This window comes from Pleurodeles waltl, chromosome 1_2, assembly GCF_031143425.1.
Source record: "Pleurodeles waltl isolate 20211129_DDA chromosome 1_2, aPleWal1.hap1.20221129, whole genome shotgun sequence".
Lineage (NCBI taxonomy): Eukaryota > Metazoa > Chordata > Amphibia > Caudata > Salamandridae > Pleurodeles > Pleurodeles waltl.
In genome coordinates, this window is record NC_090437.1 from 1,336,820,118 (window position 1) to 1,336,847,166 (window position 27,049).

The 27,049-nt window shown below is 49.5% G+C and overlaps 1 protein-coding gene across 1 annotated transcript in view; it reads right to left on the reverse strand.

The window, feature by feature from the left end:
- LOC138257190 (probable E3 ubiquitin-protein ligase HERC1) overlaps positions 1-27,049 on the reverse strand; it is an 805,868-nt gene that overhangs the window by 25,281 nt on the left and 753,538 nt on the right. Inside the window, exons 73-74 of the mRNA XM_069205891.1 lie at positions 18,392-18,468; positions 8,388-8,640 (exon numbers count right to left, since the gene is read on the reverse strand). Of these exons, the coding sequence (XP_069061992.1) occupies positions 8,388-8,640; positions 18,392-18,468 (330 nt within the window). The remainder of the gene's footprint in view (positions 1-8,387; positions 8,641-18,391; positions 18,469-27,049) is intronic.

Sequence of the window (27,049 nt, forward strand, 5' to 3'; positions counted from 1 at the left end):
CGGCGCTTATTTTTCTGCTTCAAGCATTTACTGTGAGCAAAAGACTTATATGGAAAGACGGAGGAAGAGAAAAACGAAACAGTGTCACAGTTGGAGAAAGGAGAAAGCTGCAAGAGAGAGCTGAAGGGTCAGGGAGTGGCTTTAAATGGATTGAAGAGGCCCAAGATGGCTTCAGGATTACGCTGCCTCAGTATTCCGTGCTCCCACATTTAATTGCAGCAGCCGCATGTTTGAGAGGAGGGCTTTGAGCACCAGCACGTTTTTATTGACAAATTAAGCACAGCGAAGAACTATATAAATGTAATGTAACGCGGAAATCCAAGAGGCTTAACACTGTCCTAAGGGGAGTGCAAGGGTGTTCTGACGGCAGACGTGCACAGTGTAATCTCTCAAAAAGAACAAGAAGCAGTGTGCACAGACTGGTTGAGGTGCAAGCAAGACGTCCTGGATGTGGGTGTGTGGTCAGGATAACCTGCCATGATGGAACATAGGTTAGAGATAAACCGCAGAGAATATGTACTTGTCTCTCATAGAACTAGATTGTTGAGCTATCAAGTCACAGTTTGAATATTTCCTCCAACATTAGCACGCTAAAAATGCATTTTTGTGTTTTCTTGCTTGAATTTCTTCTTGCATTTCTGCAAACCCATTGTCCTTTGATTCTATTTTGTATTCTGCTCTGAATTAATTCACTATTTACTTTTTGTATAGAAAGAGAGATTAGGCAGGGCCAGTTGGCTAGTGAAGTGCTTAGGCCAAGTATTGACTTATTCCTAGACAGTGTCTTTGATCCTTCATCAAGAATTGCAAGAGCAGGATTTAATTATTCAAAGAAAGGTACATTTTCTCTGCAAACAGAACTGTAGTTAAGGAAACTCACTCTCCTTGCCCTAAAATTCGACTAAGTTTTTAAAATCTGTTTAGGTTGAGTATAGCAGCACGCAAGTGCTGCTTTTCCGACGTCTTGGTATCTGTTTGGGCTTTTACCCACGCCCACCTTACGCCCATCACTTTCACTCGTTCGTGGCCTTGTCTTTCAAAAATCTTTTGATGACATTGGTAAATGCTTTACGTTTGTCCTTCCTTGGGGCGGTTTTGTTACCAACTTGGGGACCGACCCTGCTACATGGATAATTGCACTTTTGCCGATATGTTTGACTGGGAACTAACTTCTTTTTCCTTTTGTGTCTCTCTTTCACGCTCATGCTCATGACAGCTGTGGCATTTTGAATTGGCTTGCTTATGTCAACGGTTACTTTTCATTTTCAATTTATGTGGCAAGAAAGTCCAGTTAGGAATTTACAACGCTAATAGCTCTAACTCGAGCAAACGCGAGACCCATTGCATTGCAAATGCTTGTCTTGCTTTCCTTTTGTTTTACTTCTTTCCTTCCTTTCTTTTTTCTTTCCTTCTTTTGGTTCATATTTCTTTCTTGTCTGGTTTTTCATCCTTCTTGCTTTCTTTCCTTCTTTCTTGCCTTCTTTCTGTCTTGCTTGTATTCTTAACTGCTATCTTTCTTTCCTTTATTGCTTTATTTCCTGCATTTGTCCTATATTTCTTTCTTTCCTTACTTTTCTTTCTTGCTTTCCTTCGTTTTTTTCTTTATTGCCTTCTTTCTTTTATTCTACTCTTCCTTTATTTTTTCTTTTACTTTCCTTCAGTCTTCCCTTCTTTCTTGCCTTTTTTCCTGCTTGTCTTTTATCTTTCCATGTTTCATTTTCTTTGTCTTCCTCTACTTCCGTCTGTCTTTATATCCTTCTTTCTTTTTATTCCTTTCATCCCTGCTTTTTTTCCTTCTTTCTTTCCTTCTTTCCATCCATCGGTCTTTTATGCTTTCTTGCCTACTTTCTCAGAGGCAAGAGGCTGGCAGCCAAAGGCTTTTTAGGTCTGTATTAGCCAAGACCTTTTGAATTTTCTAAAATGATGTGTATGCCCTGGTTAGTTACAGGAGTTTTCAGCCACACTTCATGCATTTGTCTGTGGGTTCTCTCATTCACATTTTTTCCAACCAACTCAAGCATGCCTTAAAGTGGCAACGCATCAGCCCACTTCAGCCAGTGGCTAACTTGACTATTAGTTAAGGCATTCTGTCCTTTCCCAATGAGCACAGCCACACACAAAGTAGTTTCCTTCCGTGCCAGGGATTACTATGACAATGTGTGCTTTTTAAGACCCAAGAAACATTTTTCCCTTTAATCAATGTTTTTTAGATTGATGTATACCCAGTAGCTTCCGAAACATAATGTTTTGCAAAAACCATGACAAAACAAAACAAGGATTGCCAAGAGCTGGCAGACAACGCCAGCCCTATAGGCTTCGATGTAGCTTGTTACCTGTATCACTGCAGTAGACGTCTACTGGTCTCCTCGTGTAAAGTGCCACTTCTATGAGCTACCCCATATACATGTGCTGACGTCCCATGTTCATGCTATACATGTGCATTTACATGGCCTGTGTAGTGCGTACTGTGCACAGTGCCTGCGTGAGTGAAGATGAGTAATGGAGGCTTGTGGGGTTCATTTGTAGCTCCTGCTTGGTCATGTACACAAGATGGAGCTGAGGTTGTTCTCCGAGACTGTGGAAGTGTACTGCTAACATTCCTGAAGATGGAGGGAGGAGATGTGGACTGTGCAGTGGGGTAAGAGGAGACTGGGATCCCTTCAGAAATGCAAGTTGCTTTTGCTGAGAGTGACAACTGATTAATCTTCCTACAACACTGACGAAACTCTACTTTAACATCTCTACTTCAGTCATCCTGCGCCTTAAACGCTGCCTACCTATCATACAATCGAAACCCTGCTGTGGCTACCCTTGTGCATCTGTGACCTTTCACCCTGATGGCCTGCCTAATGCCCTTCAATAGCAACCAAGAAGAGGGGCCACTCTTTGAGCCACTGACTAAATGAAGACATTAGGCGACAGCTCCGGCTATCGTCTTGCTGCGGCCTGCCCCAAAATTGCAGGCTCAGCATTCGGCCCATAAATGGGAATAAAGTGAAGCTCATGCTGTGGGTCCCCGATGGATACCGGAAAACAGGCTCTGAAACCTGAGCTGTGGTGAGACTGCACTGCTTGTTAACTGAGCACTAGAAATGAACTCTTGGGTAATCGGCACCTAAGACTTCATACTTGCCCAAGGAACACTAAAACCCTGGGGAAAGAGGGCCTGCCTAGTCCTCCAAAAGTGGGAGAGGAACAACTGAGAGAGGAGCAAGGTGGGGCAGAATACAAGGCCCAGTCGTCTAACCCCCATGGGGGAGAAGTCTGATTGTTTTGTATGCTGTGAAGTATTACGGTTTAAGGGGCTTATTTACAAGCCCTGTGCACCACTGGTGCGTCACAAAAACTGACGCATAGTGCAGGCTCACATCTACAAGGTCACCCAACGTCACTTTCAGTGGCTTTTCATGGCCTTGTAGATATGGTGTAAGGCAACACAGCGCAAGCAGGTGTTTTGCCTTACACTGCAGCACAGAGGCGTTCTCCGGATGTTGCAGTGGGTTTTTCCCACACAACACCTATGTTTTTTGGCACATTCCCAGATTTACAAGGCATTGTAAACCTGGCAATGCGTCAATTTCTTACACATCCCCAGGGGAGGCTCAACGAGGAGAAATATCTGTATTCTGCAGCACACACAGAAAGAGGGAAAAGCCTACATGGATTATTTTTGTCCCTTCCTGCACAGAAACAATCCTGTCTGTGATGCAGGCATCATTGCACCATGGTGCAAGGGTAACTGTGTCACTGCTAGGCAGCCCATTGTGTGCCAGCGCAGGGGTAGAGGACAGAAATGTTCCATATCTTGTAGATAGGGGCATATTTACAAGCCCTGTGGCACAGGGTAGAAATGTGCCTAAGTGTGTAGAATCAAGTTACTTTACTTTTGCCAAAATACAGCACTAGGTTATTGTGCTGCTTGGTGATTGTTGATTTTGTGGGCTCCCACGCTAACTGAGAAGTCTCTGACTGCCTATCATCGCTGCAATTGATGGTCAAGTGCCAAAGAGGTTGTACTTGGCCCACTTTACAGAGCCAGTAGGACAGACCCCAGGACATCAGAGGCAAAACTCCAAGGCCTCCAAGACTGAGACCCAGTAACTCCTGCTTGGCCTGTAACTCCCTTAATGGGGTCTGATAGTTCCCACAATTGCATCTCTATTTAAAGTTGGGTGGAAAACTGGGCTCACACCAGTGGAACCTCAGCTGACTCTGCCAGCATAAACCTTTCACCGGTCTCTTCTTAACTGGTCAGCATGTGTCCCTGCAACTCTAGGTCATGGCGAGGAGCATCACACCCAGCCTGCGTGGTTGCTGTACTATGATTATTTGTCTGTAAAGAATTTGGCCCCAAGTCTGTATCGCAGTCTTAGTGCTGGGTGCTGCTAAGTTTAGCAGTACAGAGAGTCTTCAAACGTTAGCTTCTGAGGTTTGTTGCTGTCCCAGTCGACCAACATTCCTGAATGCAAAAGCTGTTGGCAGTGTTCCACTGCAGGACGATTCCTGTTGCCAAGACTGACTATTTAGCAGTAAGCGATTGATTGAATGTATGTGTACAGCTAAGCTCCAAAGCACTAAATGGCAATATCTCAAGAAATCTAAATAACAGTTAAGTGATATACTGTGTGGTGGACATAGACAATTACACTTACAAGGACCCAAAGAAATTAACAGATGGTGTACCCGTAGGTATCAAATCAGGGTTTATAAAACACAACTACTCACCTGTGTGGGTCTCAAGGCGCTAAGGGGGGGGGGGGGGGGTGGCGGCATCCTCTCAGCTTCAGCTGAAGAGACAGATTTTAAGGTCCTTCCTGAATTGAGGAAGTGATGGTGAATGCCTGAGGTGCCGGGGCATGGAGTTTCAGCTCTTTGCTGCGAGGTAAGCAAAGGATCTTCCACCAGCCAAGGCCTTCCGTATGTGGGGTACAGTGGCTTGTGTTTGTTGGACGGAATGGAGAGGTCCAGTGGGGGAGTAGGTGATGCCGTGGTTGAGGTAGGTCGTGGCGGGCATTGTAAGCATGGACTAGGAGCTTGAAGTTAATTCTTTCCTTGTTAGGAAGCCAGTGGAGGTCTCTTAGGTGATTAGAGATATTTTTGTGGTGGGGAATGTCGAGGATGAGTCTGGCGGAGGATGTGCTGTAGTTTCTTTAGGTTCTACTGGTTGGTACCGGTGTAGAGGACGCTGCCATAGTCGAGTCTGCTGGTAACCAGGGCATGGGCTACGGTTTTGCGGCAGTCCTTTGGGATCCACTTGTAGATCTTTTGGTGCAGTCAGAGTGTGTGGAAGCAGGAGGATGCAACTGAGTTGACTTGGCTGGTCTTGGTGAACGATGAGTCCAGGATGAAGCAGAGGTTGTGTGCGTGATTTGTTGGGGTGGGGAGTGCCGAGGGTCGATGGCCACCAGGAGTTTTCCCAGGCTGATGTGGGTGTTCCCAGGATGAGGGTCTCAGTCTTGTCAGAGTTGAGATTGATGCAGCTCCCTTCAACCAGGTGGTGATGGCTTTTATCCCGTTTTGGAAGTTCTTCTTGGCAGTAGTGGGGTTTTCAGTCAGTGAGATGATCAGCTGGGTGTCGTCGGTGTAGGAGACGATGTTCAGCCCGTGGTCCCTGACAATGGATGAAAGCGGGGTTATGTAGATGTAGAAGAGTGTTGAGCTCAGGGATGAACCCTATGGAACTCTGCAGCTGATCTCCGTAGGTTCTGACTCTGTGTTCTGCCAGACAGGAAGAAGCGTATACATTGTAGGGCTTTTCCGCGGATTCCGGCTGTGTGGAAGTAGTAGTATAAAGAACGCACCAATAGGTTAAACATCAATGGTGTAAATTGAATCTGTCCAAACAACCTATAAAATTGGCAGAAAATGCCATTTGGAGAACAAGAAAAACAGCCAATTGCATCAGTACCCTGACAAACAAAACAAAGAGAATCTGTAGAACTAATCAACTCCGAAACCATCAAAAATGGCCCGAAGAACACTGAAACAATTAGTGCAATTTTTCAAATCAAAACTCATGAAGATTGATGACACAATCCCAAAATCACCACTGAAGTGGCACCTGACCACCTTCAAATCCGTTTTCAGTAGGAAATATAAGCAAGTTAGCCCCAAAGTTTCTAATGTAGCATTCGAACCATGTCCTGCACAAAGAAAGTGTTCACCATGAATGCCAACAACCACAAGGATCAACTCCTTGTGGACCACAAACCTAGACCAGTGAACAGAAAGAAGCATACCATTATCACCACTCTTCTAACCCACAGAAGTATTGGCAAACTAACACTGAGGCCCGTATTTATACTTCTTTAGCACCGCATTTGTGTCATTTTTTTACGCAAAAGCGGTGCAAACATACAAAATTAAATTATATTTTGTAAATTTGCGCCGCTTTTGCGTGAAAAAATTACGCAAATGCGGCGCTAAAGAAGTATAAATATGGGCCTGAATCTCCAGTCTCCCACACAATAGCAGCATTTTGGAAAGAACTGTAATAGCCAAACTACAAGAATATGTGGACAACACCAGCTACTACACAACCATCAATCCAGAAGAAAGTGAGTCAGTCCTGGCAGAATCCAGGGAAGAATACATCACTCTTGATGAGCACCAGCAAGTTGCCTTGATTCTTCTTGACCTCTCAGCGGCCAGCGACATGATTGACCACAGTAATCTGCTAACGAGGCTGACAGACTAGTTCAGGATTACTAGAACGGCTGTAAGCTGGATAGGATCTTTCTCACTGACAGAACTACACAGGTACACCTAGGAGCAGTAGAGTCTTCCCTAGCAGTTTAGGGAGTCCCTCAAGGCTCTGCCCTAGTCCTGCTACTGTTTCATATATGCATCCCCTACTAAATGAGGACTGGATGTAATAAATGAGCATCCAGTACACTAAGGGCCTTGGCGCAGTGGTTACTCTGTCACAAAGGTGATGGCTATCCTGTCTGCTGAAATTGAAATCCCATAGAAAACAATGGGTTGTAGATTTCGGCAGGTAGGATATCCGTCACTGTTGTGATGGAGTAACCTCTCTACCAAAATCTAATCAGGCCCCAAGTGTCTGCACAACACCACCACCTGTTTACAACTGATGATCAACAACTGCTTGTGCCTTGACAGCGACACAAAGGAAATCCTGGCTTTGGGAGGATACATCTCTCCCCCACCAATCATCTTTAACTTACACCTTCATTCCCCGAAACAATTTTGTTGTAAGGGACACCAACATGTTGCTCTCTGAAAAAAATCCCCCTCTCCTTCAAACTATCAATGGATTTAGCTAACTAGATGCCTGGTCATGTGATACACAGGCTGCTATAAAAGAAGGTTGATAACAATCTACTAAGACCCCATAACCATGCCACCATGATGTGCCGACCCTGTGAAAGCCTGACCATGCCAAACGAGCCATGAAACAAGGGACTGGCTGTTAGTGAAAGTTGGGCTAACATTCAAGACACTGCTGCTCCATATCGGCTACTCAAACAAAGACCCTACTACAGACCTACAAAATGAAGCCCAACATTACAGTGCTCCCAGGTACCTTCCTTCTGCCTCTGTCCCCCAGATCAGAGCTCAATCAAACCTCTGGCTCGGGAAACTACCTGATAATGAACTCTGCGAGAAGGCTTTTGTGTGAATCGTTGCTGGGACCACACTCACAGAATGTGGGTGCGTATCCTTCACCTCTTCCAACTAGACTATGACGTCCCATTGTAGCTCTACACTCACTACCATACACTGTTGCACTGCTGCTTGTTTGCAATGCGTAATACGTGAGTTATATTCACAATACAATAGAAATCAGCCATTGGTGGTATTTTGTGTCTGAAAGTCCTTTGGAGAGGCTGTGTCTTGTACAAGTATCCCTGAGGCAGGACAGAGGCATCTTCACAGCCTGCTGGTAGTTTCATGTGCCTGAATAATGTGATGATAGTGCAAACTGTGGTTTGGTGGTGTTTACAGGTGCGATTATGATTGCGTATTTTGCGGCTGAATTGCCAAGTGATTGTACATGATGCCACCTACATAGCTTGCTGTAGGTGTGTCAACTTTATTAAGATTAAGTACAGCGGTTTAATGCGCACCGGTTGGGTTGTTGGTGATGTGGCAAAGTTGGGTTGATGCACTTGCATGTGTCTGTGTTGAAGTGCTTAGTGTCTGATGGTTGGGTAATGCAACTTCATCCATTGCTGCTGATGTCATGCTTCTGAAGGATGACTGATGGCACTGGAATGTGTGTAGGCCGGTGGTGGTATATCATTGAATAGGGTGGTTTGGTAAGGTTTATAAAACCTAGTTGGCTTGGTTGACAGTGATAGGCAAAGAGATTGATAATCCATTGGCTTTAGAGTGATTAGCATGCCCAGATCTTACTCTCTTACCACTGTAAAGTTCTCCTCTGTGATTTCGCTGTCGTCTAGATGGAGGATTCCCTGCAGGCATCGATAATACAACAGGTCCACCTCTTCCAGGTCCTGGCTGGTCAACGGGATGTTGCAGAGCTGCTTCCACACCCAGGGTGCCAGGTAGAGTTCCAAGGGCTTCTTGGTTCGCATGGCTACACCCATCAGGATGCCCAGAAAGCGAAACTGAAGCATGTGGTCATCGGAAAGAGCAGATGGGTTCAACAGAAACCTGGAAAGTATTATACCACAGGGAGGTAAAAACATGAAACAATAATGTGACAAATGGCATAGCAAACACCACTAACTGCATTGTTACTTGTTTATATTATGGTTCAGGGAGTCAACCAATCCTGTAACACAGAAATTACTCCTGGAGCCTTGCGGCAGGTGGTCAACTCACTGAGCTTTCGTCCCAGTCCTGGACTCTCTGGGTCATATTTATGACCCGCTTTGCACCGCTCTTGAACCGCACAATGTGGTGCAAAAGCGACAGAAACAAGAAATGAGATTTATGGAGCTCCACAAGGCCACCTTGCGTGCCCCTGCATGGCTTCAAAAATCTCTAATAATGTAATGTAATGAAACGCAAATCACTGCATTGCATTACTCTCCACCAGGGAGGAATTTTCAGGGTGTTGCGCAGGAGTTCCCACATAGAATCCATGGATTCTCACGCATTCCCAGGTTTAGAAGAACAGGTAAACCTGAAAGTGCGCCAAAAAGATATGCCTCCCAAGAGAGGCATAACGTGGAGAAATATCTTTGTCTCTTTGTTGTTTTCTCTTTCTATGTGTGCTGCGTTCTGCGCTAGGCCGCTAAAAGTGCGCCAGCGGAGGGGAAAACACAGGCGTGTGCCGTATCCTTTTAATACGGCGCATTTCTGCCCTTTCCGTGCCACGCAGTGCAGCAAAGTGACCCGCTGCACTGCACGACTATCATATATGCATGCCCCGTTGAGTCCCGTCTTGATTAGTAGGATTGCATCAACTGTTTTTCAAATCTTTTGAGTAATATATATTAGCCATTTTTGTAATGTATAATGACTCATTTTTGAAAAAGAAAGAATGTGAAAAGAGGACAAACAATAGGCCAGTGTTAGTTGCAGTATGCTTTCTAACCAGAGTTACAATTTGACGCTGTTGCATACTTTTGAGGGCCACAGGGTGGGCAGGGACTTCCAGGCCCCAACTATGGTGGTTGGGGTTGTTTACCACTGGTGTCCTGAGGGACAGTCCTACTATTGCTCCTTCCGCAGTCACAGGCTTCTCAGGTAGAAAGTGTGGGGTGCAAGATGTCTGAACTCAACTCAGATAAAATAAGATTGTTGGACTTGGCCCTCTCTGCAGGGTCATCAGCATCTCAGGAACAAGTCCTCATCCACTGTGGTCACCCGCCCCCAGTAGTACACCACCACGGGCCTTGCTTGGCAGACACCACACCTCTAGTATACAGGTTGTTCGGTGTATTGTGCAGGAGACCAGTGAGGCCCCGGGGGTGATTATGGTCAGCTGGTGGCAGCTCTCTTGTTCTCACAGCCACGGCTGGAGAATTATCCTGTGTGCGGTCTCCACAGGTGAGGTACAGGGCCAACAACAGTCATCACCCAAAACAATCTGAGGACTTCACCCCAAAGTCAGACTTCAAACGTAAAGATGGACCATGAGGTCTACAGGAGTCTGATGGCGCTAGATGGGCCCCACACACCAAGATTCGTGGGTTACGTCTACCCATTGCCCTACAGGTTGGCTTGGTTGGTTTGTAGTCGTTTGCCCAGACCATGCCAACTACCACCTTGCTGACTGTTGCAGTAACCTGGGATGCCTTCCTCGGAGCAGATCTCTGGAACAACGCGGTTAGTGAGATGAAAGATTGTCCGAGCCTCAGAGCTAGGGTACCCCACTCGCGCCAATGCACCCCCAGGTATACTGCATCCCTAATGGAGAATTGGCCCAGCAGCATATTGATGGGAGAGGCAGGAGGCGTTTGGCCCTGATGTCTTAGTTGCTTTCCTGCACTGCTTTGTGCTCCTCCATAAGGCTGAGCTGTCAGTGCCACTTCTAGGAAAGGCAGCTCTTTCCTGGAAAGATATCCCCATAGCCCCTTTTCCCCTCAGCGATAGCTTCATCCTTGAGATCTTCTCCCAAGCAGCACTTCTAGCAGAACACTTACAGGAGTTCAGGTCTGGCCCTGGCCTGAAAAGGAGACTGGCTGAGGACACCAGTCCTAGAATTCAGAAATGTTTCTCCAGCGCATAATTGTGTGCCGTCAGGTCACCGGCACATAAACAATCCCAGGAACACCAACCTGGCAAGCCTGCCTAATAGTTATAACTGTCCAGCAGGCTGACATCTGGAGTGGAGAGCTCTGACCTCGGAGATGAGAGGCAGGGAGAATAGGGGAGAATGCACAATCCGTTCCAGAAACTGCTAAAAGAAGGGCGGAGCAGGGTACGCCCTTGGAGAAGCACAACAAAGGCTCAAAAGGAAGGAGACCTACCTCTGCCTGGGCATCACACTTTTCTGGAGCACATCTCTGCAGGAAGAAGAGGGCCGAAGTCTTTATTGCACATCAATAGGCTGTTTAATCCCCTACCCCATTCTCAGTGGTGTGGGTCTGCTCCAAAGGGACTTCAAGAATGTCCTCAAGGGCTTCGTCCAATTCATATCTCTGTCTGCAAAGGCTCAGCTCTGACCTCCAGTTTGTTGGCCATTTGCACAAATGAGTTCCAAGATAGGCCCATGTCCTCATACAGTCAAGCGCACATACACATTCATGTTTATCCTACCTGACTTACAAAGGTTACGCACAGATGTTTCATCCAGGTCCCACCTGAATGCAAGGGAGTAGTAAGAAAATTGAAATACCCCCCACTTTGAACCAAAACTCTTATGGCACCAAGCTAGCAAAGCAAGCCATTGCAACGTTCCTCAGACGAGCTCTAATGTCTCTTCCATCCAGGCATCTATCTGTTCATCCTTCCATCCACTGATAGCCACCATTCCACCTTTACATTCGGTCATCCATTCATTCTTTCATCCATCATTCAGTCTTTTACCATTCTGTCCATCCATCCAGCCATGTACCCATCCATATCAAACCTGTCCATCCATCTCCAAACCCTTTCCATCCTTTCCGCCATCCATCCCTCCCCCTCAATCTAACCTTTTGCTCATACACCCACCCATCATTTTACTCCATCCATCCACCTGTCCATCTACCATTTTACTCAGCTATCTGTCCGTTCACTTGTTCAGCCATCCATTCACCCTTTCACTCAATCCATCCATCCACCCATCCACCCTTTCACTCAATCCATCCATCCATGATCCCTTTCACTCATCCACTTTCTTCAACTCATCCAGCCTTACACCAACCCTTTCACTCATTCATCCGTCCTCTATCCATCCACCCCTTCACTCACTCATGTATCCGTTCATTCACACATCTATTCATCCTTTTACTCACCCACCCAACCTTTCACATTAATTATAAGCCTTTGTCTGCTGAGTTGCGGACAGAAGAAGCTCCTAAGGAACTCCACCTCCCTGTAACTGCTAAAGCAGGGTGGGGTCACAACGCACCTGTGCAAACCTATTCATCCATCTCTAAACCTTTCCATCAAACCTATTACCCATTCATCCTTTCATTCTATTCTCCCTTTCAGTCATCCGTTCATCAACTGTTTCATTTGACCATCCACCTGCTCTTCCATCCATCCGCCCTTCCATCTATCCTTACTCAGCCATCCATCCACGCGTTCACTCAGCCATCCAACATTTCACCCATCCATACACATTATCATTGAACCATCTATCCTCCCTTTCACAAAGCCATCCATCTTTTCACTCATCCATCCACCCTTTCATCCATCCATTCTTTCACTCATTCATCTTTACATCCATCCTTTCACTCATTAATGTAGCCATCTCTCCATCCAGCCCGTCACTCGCACGTCCATCGATCTCTCCATCCACCCTTTACTCACTTACCCCCCCCCCCCCCCCTCCCACCCACCCTTTGCCGTTAATCACGAGGCGATGCCTGCCAAGCCTCAGACAGAAGAGACCCCTGAAACCCTCACCCCCGCCGTGGGGGTTCACGACGCCCAGGCCTGGGTGTGATGAACGTCTCAGCTCAGGCAGCGCACACTCTCCAGAAGGGAACGGCAGTGGTTGCTGCATAGAAAGTACAGTGTGTGCTTAGGCTGCCCCTCTGGACCACGACCCCGAGCCATTCTTCAAGTGATGCTCGTAGTGGACATGTATGAGTGCCGTGAGAGCTGAGACCAAGCATCACAACTATACAACCGATCTCATGGCGGGGAGGCGTGCTCTGGTATCCGTGCAGGGACACACTGTCACAGTATTGCCACACATACACCTGATTCGCACATCTTATACACACTTATCAACAACGGCTTGCTTATTGAGTGTACAAGGTCTCGCCCTGTAGTTTGCAATGTTTTTCTGGCATCCGGTGTTTTCACTCCGTGGATTCGGCAATCTGAGTCCACTGGAGGTGTCCAGCACTGCTGCTGATATTCACCTGTGTGACCCTGTGAAGGCCCCCTGGGCAGCGGGATTAAACATCCAGACCCCCTCTGCCAGCCCCTCTCTGACATCCAGCCCTGGTCATCCAGCCCCCCCTCTGCCAGCCCCTCTCTGACATCCAGCCCCCCTCTGCCAGCCCCTCTCTGACATCCAGCCCTGGTCATCCAGCCCTCCTCTGACATCCAGCCCTGGTCATCCAGCCCTGGTCAGCCAGCCCTCCTCTGACATCCAGCCCCCCTCTGCCAGCCCCCCTCTGCCAGCCCTCCTCTGACATCCAGCCCTGGTCATCCAGCCCCCCTCTGCCAGCCCCCCTTTGACATCCAGGCCCCCTCTGCCAGCCCTCCTCTGACATCCAGCCCCCCTCTGACATCCAGCCCTGGTCAGTCAACCCTCCTCTGACATCCAGCCCTGGTCATCCAGCCCCCCCTCTGCCAGCCCTCCTCTGACATCCAGCCCTGGTCATCCAGCCCCCCCTCTGCCAGCCCTCCTCTGACATCCAGCCCTGGCCATCCAGCCCTCCTCTGACATCCAGCCCTGGTCAGCCAGCCCCCCTCTGATATCCAGCCTCCCTCTGACATCCAGCCCTGGTCAGCCAACCCTCCTCTGACATCCAGCCCCCCTCTGACATCCAGCCCTGGCCATCCAGCCCTCCTCTGACATCCAGCCCTGGCCATCCAGCCCTCCTCTGACATCCAGCCCTGGTCAGCCAGCCCTCCTCTGACATCCAGCCCTGGTCAGCCAGCCCTCCTCTGACATCCAGCCCTGGTCAGCCAGCCCCCCTCTGACATCCAGCCCTGGTCAGCTAACCCTCCTCTGACATCTAGCCCCCCTCTGACATCCAGCCCTGGTCAGCCAACCCTCCTCTGACATCCAGCCCTGGTCATCCAGCCCCCCTCTGACATCCAGCCCCCCCATCTGCCAGCCCTCCTCTGACATCCAGCCCCCCTCTGACATTCAGCCCTGGTCAGCCAGCCCCCCCTCTGCCAGCCCCCTCTGACATCCAGCCCCCCCTCTGCCAGCCCCCCTCTGACATCCAGCCCCCCCATCTGCCAGCCCTCCTCTGACATCCAGCCCACCTCAGCCAACCCTCCTCTGACATTCAGCCCTGGTCAGCCAGCCCTCCTCTGACATCCAGCCCTGGTCATCCAGCCCTCCTCTGACATCCAGCCCCCCTCTGTAAGCCACCCCCCTCTGCCAGCCCTCCTCTGACATCCAGCCCCCCTCTGCCAGCCCTCCTCTGACATCCAGCCCCCCTCTGCCAGCCCTCCTCTGACATCCAGCCCCCCTCTGCCAGCCCTCCTCTGACATCCAGCCCTGGTCAGCCAGCCCCCTTCTGACATTCAGCCCTGGTCAGCCAGCCCCTCCTCTGCCAGCCCCCCTCTGACATCCAGCCCCCCCCTCTGCCAGCCCCCCTCTGACATTCAGCCCTGGTCAGCCAGCCCCCCTCTGACATTCAGCCCTGGTCAGCCAGCCCCCCTCTGACATCCAGCCCTGGTCAGCCAGCCCCCCTCTGACATCCAGCCCTGGTCATCCAGCCCCCCTCTGACATCCAGCCCCCCTCTGACATCCAGCCCCCCCTCTGACATCCAGCCCCCCTCTGCCAGCCCCCCTCCGACATCCAGCCCTTTTCAGCCAACCCTCCTCTGACATCCAGCCCTGGTCATCCAGCCCCCCTCTGACATCCAGCCCCCCTCTGACATCCAGCCCTGGTCAGCCAACCCTCCTCTGACATCTAGCCCCCCTCTGACATCCAGCCCTGGTCAGCCAACCCTCCTCTGACATCCAGCCCTGGTCATCCAGCCCCCCTCTGACATCCAGCCCCCCCATCTGCCAGCCCTCCTCTGACATCCAGCCCCCCTCTGACATTCAGCCGTGGTCAGCCAGCCCCCCCTCTGCCAGCCCCCTCTGACATCCAGCCCCCCCTCTGCCAGCCCCCCTCTGACATCCAGCCCCCCATCTGCCAGCCCTCCTCTGACATCCAGCCCACCTCAGCCAACCCTCCTCTGACATTCAGCCCTGGTCAGCCAGCCCTCCTCTGACATCCAGCCCTGGTCATCCAGCCCTCCTCTGACATCCAGCCCCCCTCTGTAAGCCACCCCCCTCTGCCAGCCCTCCTCTGACATCCAGCCCCCCTCTGCCAGCCCTCCTCTGACATCCAGCCCCCCTCTGCCAGCCCTCCTCTGACATCCAGCCCCCCTCTGCCAGCCCTCCTCTGACATCCAGCCCTGGTCAGCCAGCCCCCTTCTGACATTCAGCCCTGGTCAGCCAGCCCCTCCTCTGCCAGCCCCCCTCTAACATCCAGCCCCCCCCCTCTGCCAGCCCCCCTCTGACATTCAGCCCTGGTCAGCCAGCCCCCCTCTGACATTCAGCCCTGGTCAGCCAGCCCCCCTCTGACATCCAGCCCTGGTCAGCCAGCCCCCCTCTGACATCCAGCCCTGGTCAGCCAGCCCCCCTCTGACATCCAGCCCTGGTCATCCAGCCCCCCTCTGACATCCAGCCCCCCTCTGACATCCAGCCCCCCCTCTGACATCCAGCCCCCCTCTGCCAGCCCCCCTCCGACATCCAGCCCTTTTCAGCCAACCCTCCTCTGACATCCAGCCCTGGTCATCCAGCCCCCCTCTGACATCCAGCCCTGGTCATCCAGCCCCCCTCTGACATCCAGCCCTGGTCATCCAGCCCCCCTCTGACATCCAGCCCCCCCCTCTGCCAGCCCTCCTCTGACATCCAGCCCACCTCAGCCAACCCTCCTCTGACATTCAGCCCTGGTCAGCCAGCCCTCTTCTGACATTCAGCCCTGGTCAGCCAGCCCTCCTCTGACATCCAGCCCTCCTCTGACATTCAGCCCTGGTCAGCCGGCCCCTCCTCTGCCAGCCCCCCATGACATCCAGCCCCCTTCTGACATTCAGCCCTGGTCAGCCAGCCCCTCCTCTGCCAGCCCCTCCTCTGCCAGCCCCTCCTCTGCCAGACCCCCTCTGCCATCCAGCCCCCCCTCTGCCAGCCAGCCCTGGTCAGCCAACCCTCCTCTGACATCCAGCCCTGGTCATCCAGCCCCCCTCTGCCAGCCCCCCCCCCCTCTGCCAGCCCTCCTCTGACATCCAGCCCACCTCAGCCAACCCTCCTCTGACATTCAGCCCTGGTCAGCCAGCCCTCCTCTGACATTCAGCCCTGGTCAGCCAGCACTCCTCTGACATCCAGCCCCCCCCCCCTCTGCCAGCCCTCCTCTGATATCCAGCCCCCCTCTGCCAGCCCTCCTCTGACATTCAGCCCTGGTCAGCCAGCCCTCCTCTGACATCCCGCCCTCCTCTGACATCCAGCCCCCCTCTGACATCCAGCCCCCCCTGCCAGCCCTCCTCTGACATCCAGCCCCCCTCTGCCAGCCCTCCTCTGACATCCAGACCCCCTCCTCTGACATCCAGCCCCTCCTCTGACATCCAGCCCCTCCTCTGACAGCCAGCCCTCCTCTGACATCCAGCCCCTCCTCTGACAGCCAGCCCTCCTCTGACAGCCAGCCCTCCTCTGACATCCAGCCCTGGTCATCCAGCCCCCCTCTGACATCCAGCCCCCCTCTGACATCCAGCCCCCTCTGACATCCAGCCCTGGTCATCCAGCCCCCCTCTGACATCCAGCCCCCCTCTGACATCCAGCCCCCCTCTGACATCCAGCCCTGGTCAGCCAACCCTCCTCTGACATCCAGCCCTGGTCATCCAGCCCCCCTCTGACATCCAGCCCCCCCCCCCCCTGCCAGCCCTCCTCTGACATCCAGCCCACCTCAGCCAACCCTCCTCTGACATTCAGCCCTGGTCATCCAGCCCTCCTCTGACGTCCAGCCCTGGTCATCCAGCCCTCCTCTGACATCCAGCCCCCCTCTGACATCCAGCCCCCCCCTGCCAGGCCTCCTCTGACATCCAGCACCCCTCTGCCAGCCCTCCTCTGACATCCAGCCCCCCTCTGACATTCAGCCCTGGTCAGCCAGCCCCCTCTGACATCCAGCCCCCCCTCTGCCAGCCCCCCTCTGACATCTAGCCCTGGTCATCCAGCCCCCCTCTGACATCCAGCCCTGGTCATCCAGCCCCCCTCTGCCAGCCCCCCTCTGACATCCAGCCCCCCTCTGCCAGCCCTCCTCTGACATCCAGCCCTGGTCAGCTAGCCCTCCTCTGACATCCAGCCCTCCTCTGACATCCAGCCCTGGTCAACCAGCCCTCCTCTGCCACTGCTGGTTCCACTGCCACCTTGTTTTGTTGCCTCTGGCAATGTCTTGAAAGCTGAAGCCTTCAGTGAGGGTGGCTGGTGTCTCTTGTCATGGCAAGGCAGCGCAAAGGCTTCAGTGAGCTTTACTAAGCCACACAAAGCCACTTTGTGTGGCTTAGTAAATCTGAAGTAATGTAATGCAGCACACAATGCTCCCTTGCATTACTGTGCAATGGGAGGGTATTCCATGGGTGAAGTGTGCATGTTCCATGCATCCATCCCTGGATTCTGGCACATTCGCAGATTTACTAAGAGTAGTAAACCTGGGAATGCATCGAAATGGTACGCCTTACCAGCAGAGGCGTAACAAGGTGAAACGTAATTATTTTCCCTCGTTGTTTCCTCTTTCTATGTCTGGTGCATTCTGCAGCACACATTGAAAGCAGAAAATGGCTCTGAGGATTGATTTTGTGTAGGAGGTTGTCCCTTTCTGTGCAAAAACAATCCAGCCTGTAACACAGTCACCCTAGCACCATGGCACAAAGGTGCCTGTGTTGGTGTTAGGCAGCGCTGAGTGCCCTAGCACAGCGAGAGAGCAGGAATGCGCCGTACATTAGTAAATATGGCATGCTCCTGCTCTCTCCATTTGACGCAACACAGCAATACTAAATATGGCCCTTGATTTTTTGCCCTTGTACCTAAAGAATGATTAACACCAGCACATCACGTGTACTGGGGAAAGGGCATTGTATCATCGCTGCTAAGGACAGTATCAGTCCCAGCAAACAATGCTGTGCCTTGAAAGGGGATGCTCAGTGTGTACTGCCCAGCATGGATATGAGGACATGACTTACCATGAAGATCCAGGAACAGGTCCCACTACCTGATCCCCGCATGGAGATCCTATCCACAGAAACCTTGGACCTTACCTTCCCTGGGACCAACTCAAGGAATCAGAGGACCAGTGATTTGCAGGAAGTAATCTGTTACGGAGAGTGTGTTGAGCCTCCCTTGGTGTGCAGCATCAAGGCCTTAGACTGGGACAAAGTTCTCGGAGTCCCTGCAGGTACTACTGTGAAACAGGCAAGGTCATTATGGTGGAATGGCCGATCCTCTCCCAGTTGTCACTGGCGTAGCGCATGAATCACGCTGAGCACTTAATGAGATTTTTAGAAGCCTGAACTTGGTGTCCATGTTATTGCACCGTGGTAAGTGTGTGTCTGCCCTGCAGGTATGCTTTACCTATCTCTGTTGCTTCCAGCCTCATCAGTTCCATTAGGGGTGGGGATCAGCAGGTCCACCTTTCCAGAGAGTAGCTCCTGAAATAAATCAGATACAAAAGTGAAGTGAGACAGGATTTGGTGGTGGTGGAAGGGGAGTGGGGGATTGGGGTGGTTCTACAACTTGCATGCAACGAACATGCAAAAACTGTGAAAACACTCCTGGAGGCATATTTACTAGACTAGAGGTGCAGGGCAGCACAGCAAGTTACCTTTTTGTTAAATACATACATTGTTGTCCTTTCCCCTGCGCTGGTGCCGTTTAGGCAGTCTAGCACCAATGCACGCACTCTTGCACCATGGGGCAAGGGTATCTGCGTTACCCTCAGGACTGTTTTTGTGTGGGAAGAAGCACCTTCCTGCACAGGAAACAATCCCTGGAGGCATTTTCCTCTTTCAGCACACGAGGAAAGAGGAAATAAAAATATTTCTCCTCAGTACGCCTACCCTGGGAGGCATAAGATTTTGACGCCTTCCCAGGTTGAAAAATCTGGGAATGCATCAAACCCATGGGTGTTGCGTGGAAAAACCCACCAGAATGTCCATGGAACGCTCCCCTGACGCAGTGTAAGGCAAAGCAGCGTCTTGCGGTTTTGCTTTACTTCATATCCACGAGACCGTAGCTATGGGTCTGGAATGTGAACCACAAAGCTTCAGAAAAAGTGATGCTCTGGTGGTGCGAGGGGCTTGTAAATACGCCCCCTGGATTTTATCACAACTCAGACCCCTCAATGCTCACTGTACTCAGTGCAAACCACTGCAGAAACAGCCAATAGCTGGTGAAGTGTCAGACCTGTACTTCGCCTCCCAACAGTGTGACCACTGTGGTGAGCGGCTTGTGCAACACAACATCTGGAGATTGTCAGAGAGAAACTACATGGTACTAAATATTAATACCCGCAGGTGCTGGCATTTGGTGCCCCTCCCATTTGTCATCTTCAATTGTGAATGTGTGGAGAGAATGGTAGAGGGAGTGAGAAGGTAAGGGAGGACAAGAGAAAGAAGCAAAACAAACTAGAGGATGGTGTTGACTACATTTGTTGGAGGGATACTGCTAAGGCTGCTCCTGCGCCCCTCTGAAGGCCCGCAATTTGGGCATGTGCCCCCCTCACCCATTCTAAAGGCCGGCCCTGATCCCGGAGCAGCTCAGTCCAGAACTTTGTGATCACATCACCCGCCTATACTCAACAATTTAACAATTCAAACCACGTACAGCTATTCCACTTTGTCTGCAACAAAATCTGTTATAACTACAGTGTCTAGTTTACTCACTGTGGTTGTGTGTTCCCAGTCTTTGTTAGTGTCCCAGTTTGCTAACTTCTTACTGTGTCCATACTCCCAACTGCTCAAGGTGACAAGTTTCAGTCGTTATTAGGGGGTAACTCATGTGTGTTGGACCTAGTGTGCTTGTGTGACACCTGGACATGAGTAGGGGAACAACACTGTCTTCATGGTTGGTTGGAACGCGTGATTGCCCATTTCCACATTAGTGTTTTTGATCAAGGGGGTGACTCATCTTTCTCGATTACCGTACTCTGTCATCCTAAGTTGTTAGTCTGGTGTACTTTATTACATCTTTGTTGTGTGGAGATGGCTGTGTTCTCTGTTTCAGCCTCTTCTTAGAGCTCTCTCTTCCATGCACTAGTCTTGGTTGCATCAACTGATTTCCAGGTGGTGGTTGTTTGCCTCATCCCCTGAACCAATTCCAGGTCCCAGTATCTAAACTTCATTTTGTTTTGGGTCTTATCATCCATCGTAGTCTGCAATCTTCATATGTGCATAACCTGGGTCTATTGGTAAGTGCAGTGACCATGTCTGTGATGACCGCGTTTAATGAGAGATGTTTGGGCACGACCAGAGTATCCCCTGTCCCAAGCTATAGGCAGATGGTCGCTATTCCAGGGTTCATTTTGTGTAGTCACCATGACAGCACATAAGTGCTGTGTTAGATGTTACACTATATTCAAGTCTTAGATTTCTCACTACCTTTCCAGGCAAAACCATTGTGGAATACCATTCCGTGTTTGTCAGCGCAAGCCTAGGTCTGTACCCCATCTGTTTCTAGGACTCTCCAACTCTCTTTTGACATATACTTCAGTATTTCAAGGTATTCACCCTTTGATGAGTGCTATGTGTAGGGAGTATGCGGAAAACCATTCCGTGTCTCAGAGCAAGCCTAGGTCTGTACCCCATCTGTTTCTAGGACTCTCCAACTCTCTTTTGACATATACTTCAGTATTTCAAGGTATTCGCCCTTTGATGAGTGCTATGTGTAGGGAGTATGCGGAAAACCATTCCGTGTCTCAGAGCAAGCCTAGGTCTGTACCCCATCTGTTTCTAAGACTCTCCATCTCTCTTTTGACATACTTCAGTCTTTCAAGGTATTCATCATTTCAGGAGTGCTATGTGTAAGGAGTATGTGGAATGTTGCCTAGTTTTGGGGTTACATGTCTTAATACCCTCAAGATAGCCATGAGTCAAAAACTGGCCACTGACATTGAGTATGTTTATAGTAGGCAGCTGAATCTATAGAGGGTCCCATTTTAGAACAGGTCTACCAGGTTTAAGATGCTGGCCGTATGCCATTCTACAGTGTCAGTGTCCTTCAACAGTTCTTTAACCACAGTAATAGCTCTAGTGGGTAAACAGAACCAGTGTTGGTACGAGCAAGGCATCGTTTTCATCAGTATCTGGACATTTCATGTAATCTCACGTGTATGTCAAATGTCCTGTCTTCTAGTGATGTATTGTGGATGGCTCCTATGACGCGTTGAGATTCTTCTGTGTGTGGATTTGCGAACCATCTACCCACCCACTGCAGCTGAGCTGATAAATATTAGTCCTCACATTCGGAGGTTCCTTCCATAATTGGCAACGCAGGCACCCTTGCACCATGGTGTAAAGCTGCCTGCGTTAACGCTAGGATGCCATAAGGGCACCAGCACAAGGAAAGGACAGGGATGCATTGTGTTATTTTAAATAGGGCACATTCCTGCCCTTTCAGGGAGTGCAGGAAGGTGGCTTGCTGTGCTCCATAAAAGCTTAAAAAATATGCCCCTACAATTTCAGATGTAGTTAAAAAATTCTCCCATTTTCACCTGGACTTTACATGGACTTGCCTTACAAATAATCTGCTCTTTATTGAAGGAATCACTAATTCCTGCAATCTGGTGATGTGCTTTCTCAGTTCTTGGATGGTTGGTTTCTTTCAACCAGGGTGTCTTCAGTGTTTGTGACCATCTGTGCTGTGGTTTTCTGATCAGATCGTAGTAAGTCTAGGTGTGAATTGTGCACTTTTACTGCTTCTTGGGTGTTTCCTGTGGCAGTTAGGATGCCTCCAAGCCTATCGACAAGGGCTTTCGTATTTTTGCTGTCCTAGTGGTACATCTGGGACTGTCATTGGGAGGATTTCGGCCTGCTGTTTTGAGTTGTTTCTCCCTATCGTTCTGGCTGCTGTCTGGCCATGGGAGAAGGGGTTGCTCCATCAATTAAACGGGTTGTCCCACCCCTCGCAAATGTGTTTCTTCATTTTTTGTTGCAGCATTGCCATGGAAGGAGCAATGATGCAGGCCCTGGGCTTTCACAGCGAAGACTTTCACAGTGTCAGTTAGTTTGGTTTGTATTTAGGTGGCTCAGTTGTGCAACTTTATGCGTGGTTTTATGTCACTTAAGGAGCCAGTGCCCAGACTGCTAGACCGGCTTCCACCCTTCTGGCTTCCACTGTGTTGTATGGCACTTTACTGCTGTCTTCTACTCACTCAGGCCCAGATGACCATGCACTTCTATTGTTGAGTTCTGACTTCATGTACAGGATAGCCTTGGGGACTGTGTGTAATAATATCAATTTCAGTTCCTCATAGGAGGTCTCAATGCTCTTCTAATAACCTTCAGAAAGTAGGACAGAGGGGACAGAATCCATCCTTCATTACCCTGCCAGTTTTAGTCTCAACGTGGTTCTGCCTCTGGTTCTTCAACCACATTTCATCTCTCGGCGATGCATGCTACACCACAGCCCTAGGCTTCCACTGATCCAGAGAATAATGTGGTGCAGGACGTTGTAGGTCTCTAGCTTTCCAATCCTTTAACCACAAGAAAGGGGGAATCGTGGGATGAACAGAGGACCCATGGCCAAAAAGGCAACCGAGTTGTGCAGACGCCGAAGCAATGCAGGCACTAGCTTGGCCCTTTTGTATTTGCCATACCCGTCCTCTATGCCATGGTCCCTGGATCCAGCCTCACTTCCTCCTGTCTCAGATGCTGGCACACTACGTTGATCCTCACCTGCTCTATGGTCCCTTGTGGGTCCTGGTGGTCTTCCACGCAATCCCATCCTCACCCGCTTCTCAATGCAGCCACTTAGGACCAGATTTTCAAAGAATTTGTGTCAGGGTTGCATCACTTTTTGACACAGATCTGACATACTTTGTGGTATCTACAGGGCAATGCAAGTGGGTATTTGTGTTACTTTGTAAAAAAACAAAAAAAAAATAAAAAGGCTTATAGACATGGGTTTGGGCCGAAATGGTGCATCTACCCAACCTTGGCGTAAGTTTACAAAAATACCTTTATTTCTTCTCATTATTTCCTCGTTGCATGTGTACTGCATTCCGCAGCACACATACAAAGAGGAAATAGCCTCAAAGGATAGTTTTTGTGCTAGAAGGTGCCCCTTCGCAGCACTTCAGCGAGGCAACAGTGGCGTCAGGCCTGCGGTGTCGGACGGGGTAGTGACACTCCAGCGGGGACCATGGCTTTGAGTTGCAGACGGTTCTGGAGTCATCCTCACTCAACGTGCCTGGTTTTTCTTGGTTTCAAGCCAGTTTCCTCCCAAAGGCCCAGGAACTGGATTGGCACTACTTGGCAAGTCAGGGTCCTCAACAGGCATACCCAGGTACTGACAGGTGGAGTCTTTGATGTCCCTGAGACTTCTTAACAGGCGGCAAGCTCAGTCCAAGCCCTTGGAGAAACTTCACAAGCAGGATTTCAGACAGCAAAGTCCAGTCCTTTCCCTCTTAAGGCAGAAGCAGCAGCAGGCCATCACAGCGAAGCAACAGGCAGAGTGGCATGTCGTCCTCAATAATCACGTTCTTCTCCTTGGCAGAGGTTCCTCTTGATCCAGAAGTAATCTGAAGTTGTGGGGTCAGCAATCCAATACTTACGCTCATTTCTGCCTTTTAAGTAGGCAAACTTCAAAGGGAAGTCTTTGCAGTACACAAGACCATCTCTTCCTTGCCCTACTCCACACACACTCTAGGGGGGTGGAAACTGTATTGTGTGAGTGCAGGCACAGCCCTTTCAAGTGCAGATGTCAGCTTCTCCCTCACACTCTAGCCCAGGAAGGCTCATAAGGATATGCAGGACACACCTCAGCTCCCTCTGTGTCACTGTGTAGAGTGAATTCACAAACAGCACAACTGTCACTATGACCCAGATGTGTATTCAGCAGTCAAGCAGAGGCACAGAATAGTTAAGCAAGAAAATGCCCACTTTCTAAAAGTGACATTTTCAAACAGACAATCTAAAAACTAACGTTACCAAAAGATGTATTTTTAAATTGTGAATTCAGAGACCCCAAACTCCGATCTAGATTTGCTCCCAATGGGAAACTGTACTTCAAAAATATTAAAAGGCAATCCCCAAGTTAACCTATGGGAGAGATAGGCCTTGCCACAGTGAAAATCTAATTTAGCAGTATTTCACTATTCAGGACATGTAAAGCACAACAGTCCTTCCTTTTGAATACACTGCCTTGCCCACGGGACTACCTAGCACCTACCTTAGGGGTGACTTACATGTAGTAAAAGGAAAGGTTTGGGCCTGGCAAGTGGGTACACTTGTCAGGTCGAATTGGCTGTGCAAAACCACACACACAGACACTACAGTGGCAGGTCTGAGACATGGTTACATGCCTACTCATGTGGGTGGCACAATCAGTGCTACAGGCCCACTAGTAGCATTTGCTTTACATGCTCTGGGCACACATGGTGCACAATATTAGGGACCTACCAGTAAATCAAAAGTGCCAATCATGGAAAACCATTTACCGATATCTTTTAGACAGAGAGAACTTGCCCCTTAGCACTGGGTAGCAGTGATAATGTGCCCAGAGTATCAAACCAGCAAAACAGAATTACAGAACAGGATCCCAAACAGGAGGTCAGAAGCAAAAAAAGTACAGGGAAACCACGCCAAGAGCTGCCAGGTCTAACAGCCCTGAGGAGAACAGCATTAATAAAGCCCACCAGAATCCGTTGGGAACACTGAAAGAAGAAATAGTGCATCACGCCGTAACCAGGCCCATCATCCATGCAAAGCGTATGATGAAGGCAGTGATAACCAGGTACCAAAGTACGAACATACTTACTAGCTTGAGCTAGGGAAGTGCCTCAACCTTGAATCAGGTATAATGACCCAGGCCTAGTTGAGAGGCAGATGCGTGCACAGCCGCGAGTAGCATCGAGTGCATAGAAAGCCACTGGATAGTGAAAATTTTGAATTGCCGCAGAAAAGAGCACAAAGTACGATGCAGCTGTTTATTTGAAACCACCACCGCCAAGAAGCAGAATATTGACGGCAGGTGGATCACATGGATCGAGATGTTTGATTACTTTCTAGATACTCTAGAAAAAGTAGATGATAAGAAAATCATTAAGTATTTAAAGAACCACGCGGATTGGGCACAACGATGTATGCTGGTGAAGAAAGTGTCCTGCAATCACAGACTTAAGTTGCTCCATTTTAACTTCTTGCACTGCACATATGTGTCCCCCAGGCGCCTTAATTGAAAAACTCCTGATGGGGAGCGAAGTACACAAGAAGTGGGAACCTAGGTGCCAGTTTATTGCATCTAGCCTGGACATGTGGGGTGGGATTGGGGATACTGGGAAAAGGTGGTTCTGAAGATAACAGAGGGGACGGGCATAGCGATACCCTTGACCCCAAAGGCCTGCCTTCTGGGAGTGGTACCTAGACCCAGGGGATGACAGATACATCATAAAATGGGCCGACTGTCGTTGCTGCTAGCCAAGAGACGAGTGGCCATGTGCTAGATGAGGGCTCAGGTTCCCTGGGAGGCATCTTGGCAGAGGGATCTCCTTGAATGGGGAATGGCGATGGAAATTCACATGCGTAATACCCGCAGGGATGAGGGGGCCTCGGAGGCCGTAGCGCTGTAGCCCTACTACACAACTTTACAGAGGGGGATGAATATGATTCTCTGGATGGCTCAAGTGAGGGGGAGTGATGTGCGGATGCCGTTTTAGTGTTTTTTCTATTTCTGATCGTAACGTTTGATGACTAATAGTATTGCTGGGTGGTCCCCATGTGTGGTCCCTGGGTCACCTGGGCATTATTGTGCCTTGAGAAGTGGAGGGCCTAGCTCCGGTGGATACAAGATCCAGATTGTATGTGTTGCCCTTGCCCATGCTTGGGCCTCTGAGATTGTTCCTTCATTGAATTGCCGAAATGCACTGCTTGTTATGTTTTGTGTTATTGTAATGTTCAATCATGACTGATGCCAGTCGTGATAAAAATACCAATAAAGAAAGTTTTAAAAAAAAAGTATTTAAAGAACCTTGCCAATGATGGAGTAAAAGGAGTGCTGAAGAAAATATTTCATATTTTGTTGTAATATCATATCATCATTTCAAAGAAGCATTGGGTACCAAGTTCAATCGAATCCTGAATGTCGACTATGGAAGGTAGGTTTTCAATCAAGCAAGGCGGCAAGCTGGTGAAACAATGGATGAGTTTGTTGAAAGACTTGAGATGCTTATCAAACACTGTATCTTTAGTAAATGTAATGATGAAGAAGCCATACGTCTCAGAGTACTCGATGGCTGTCTGTCAGACTGTTTCAGGAGACGCATGTTGAGAGAGGTGCTCAGTTTAGAGAAAATAGTAATGACTGCAAGAGACAATGAAAGAGCAGATCGACAAGCTGCTGATAGGGATGTTGGAACAGTGAAAAGTGAATCAGCCTTGGTCATGAAAAGCAAGTACAAGGTAGAGGCATGCAGGTTGACGTCTTCAAAGAAGAAAAAGTTGTGTTTCCGATGTGGGTTTTCATTTCCCAGTGAAGGTAAATGTCCCGGCATAGGACAGACGTACAAAGGTTGCGGGAAAGACAACCACTTCATAACGGTTTGCAAAGAGAAAGAGAAACCAAATACATCACAGCGAGAAGAGAAAATGGACGGCAGAAGGTTCAAGAAGCATTCTCATCACACCCACAAGTCCAAAAAGCAACATCAGTTATGAAAAGTCGATCATTGTCAAGCTCATCAGGCTCTTTAACATCATTATCAAGCACCAGTGAAGAAGATGGATGTGCAATGATGGTATCAACCAAGGAGCAACAGAAGCATGTTGGTCAGGCTTCTTGCAAGGAAGAACAAAAGACAAAGGCAAACCATTAAATGAAACAACTGAATTGATCCGGACACTGCCCCAAGATTACAATAAAGGTCAACAGGTAAGAGACCTGGTGTGGTTCCAACACCTAGACAAGCAAGTTTAGAGGGAACTAAGATTGCCATCTTTGCAACTGCCTTTTCCCCAAAGTGACGCAGCATCCATTGACAACGTCTGACCTTCCTGCACAGGCTTCGGAAAGGGTTGC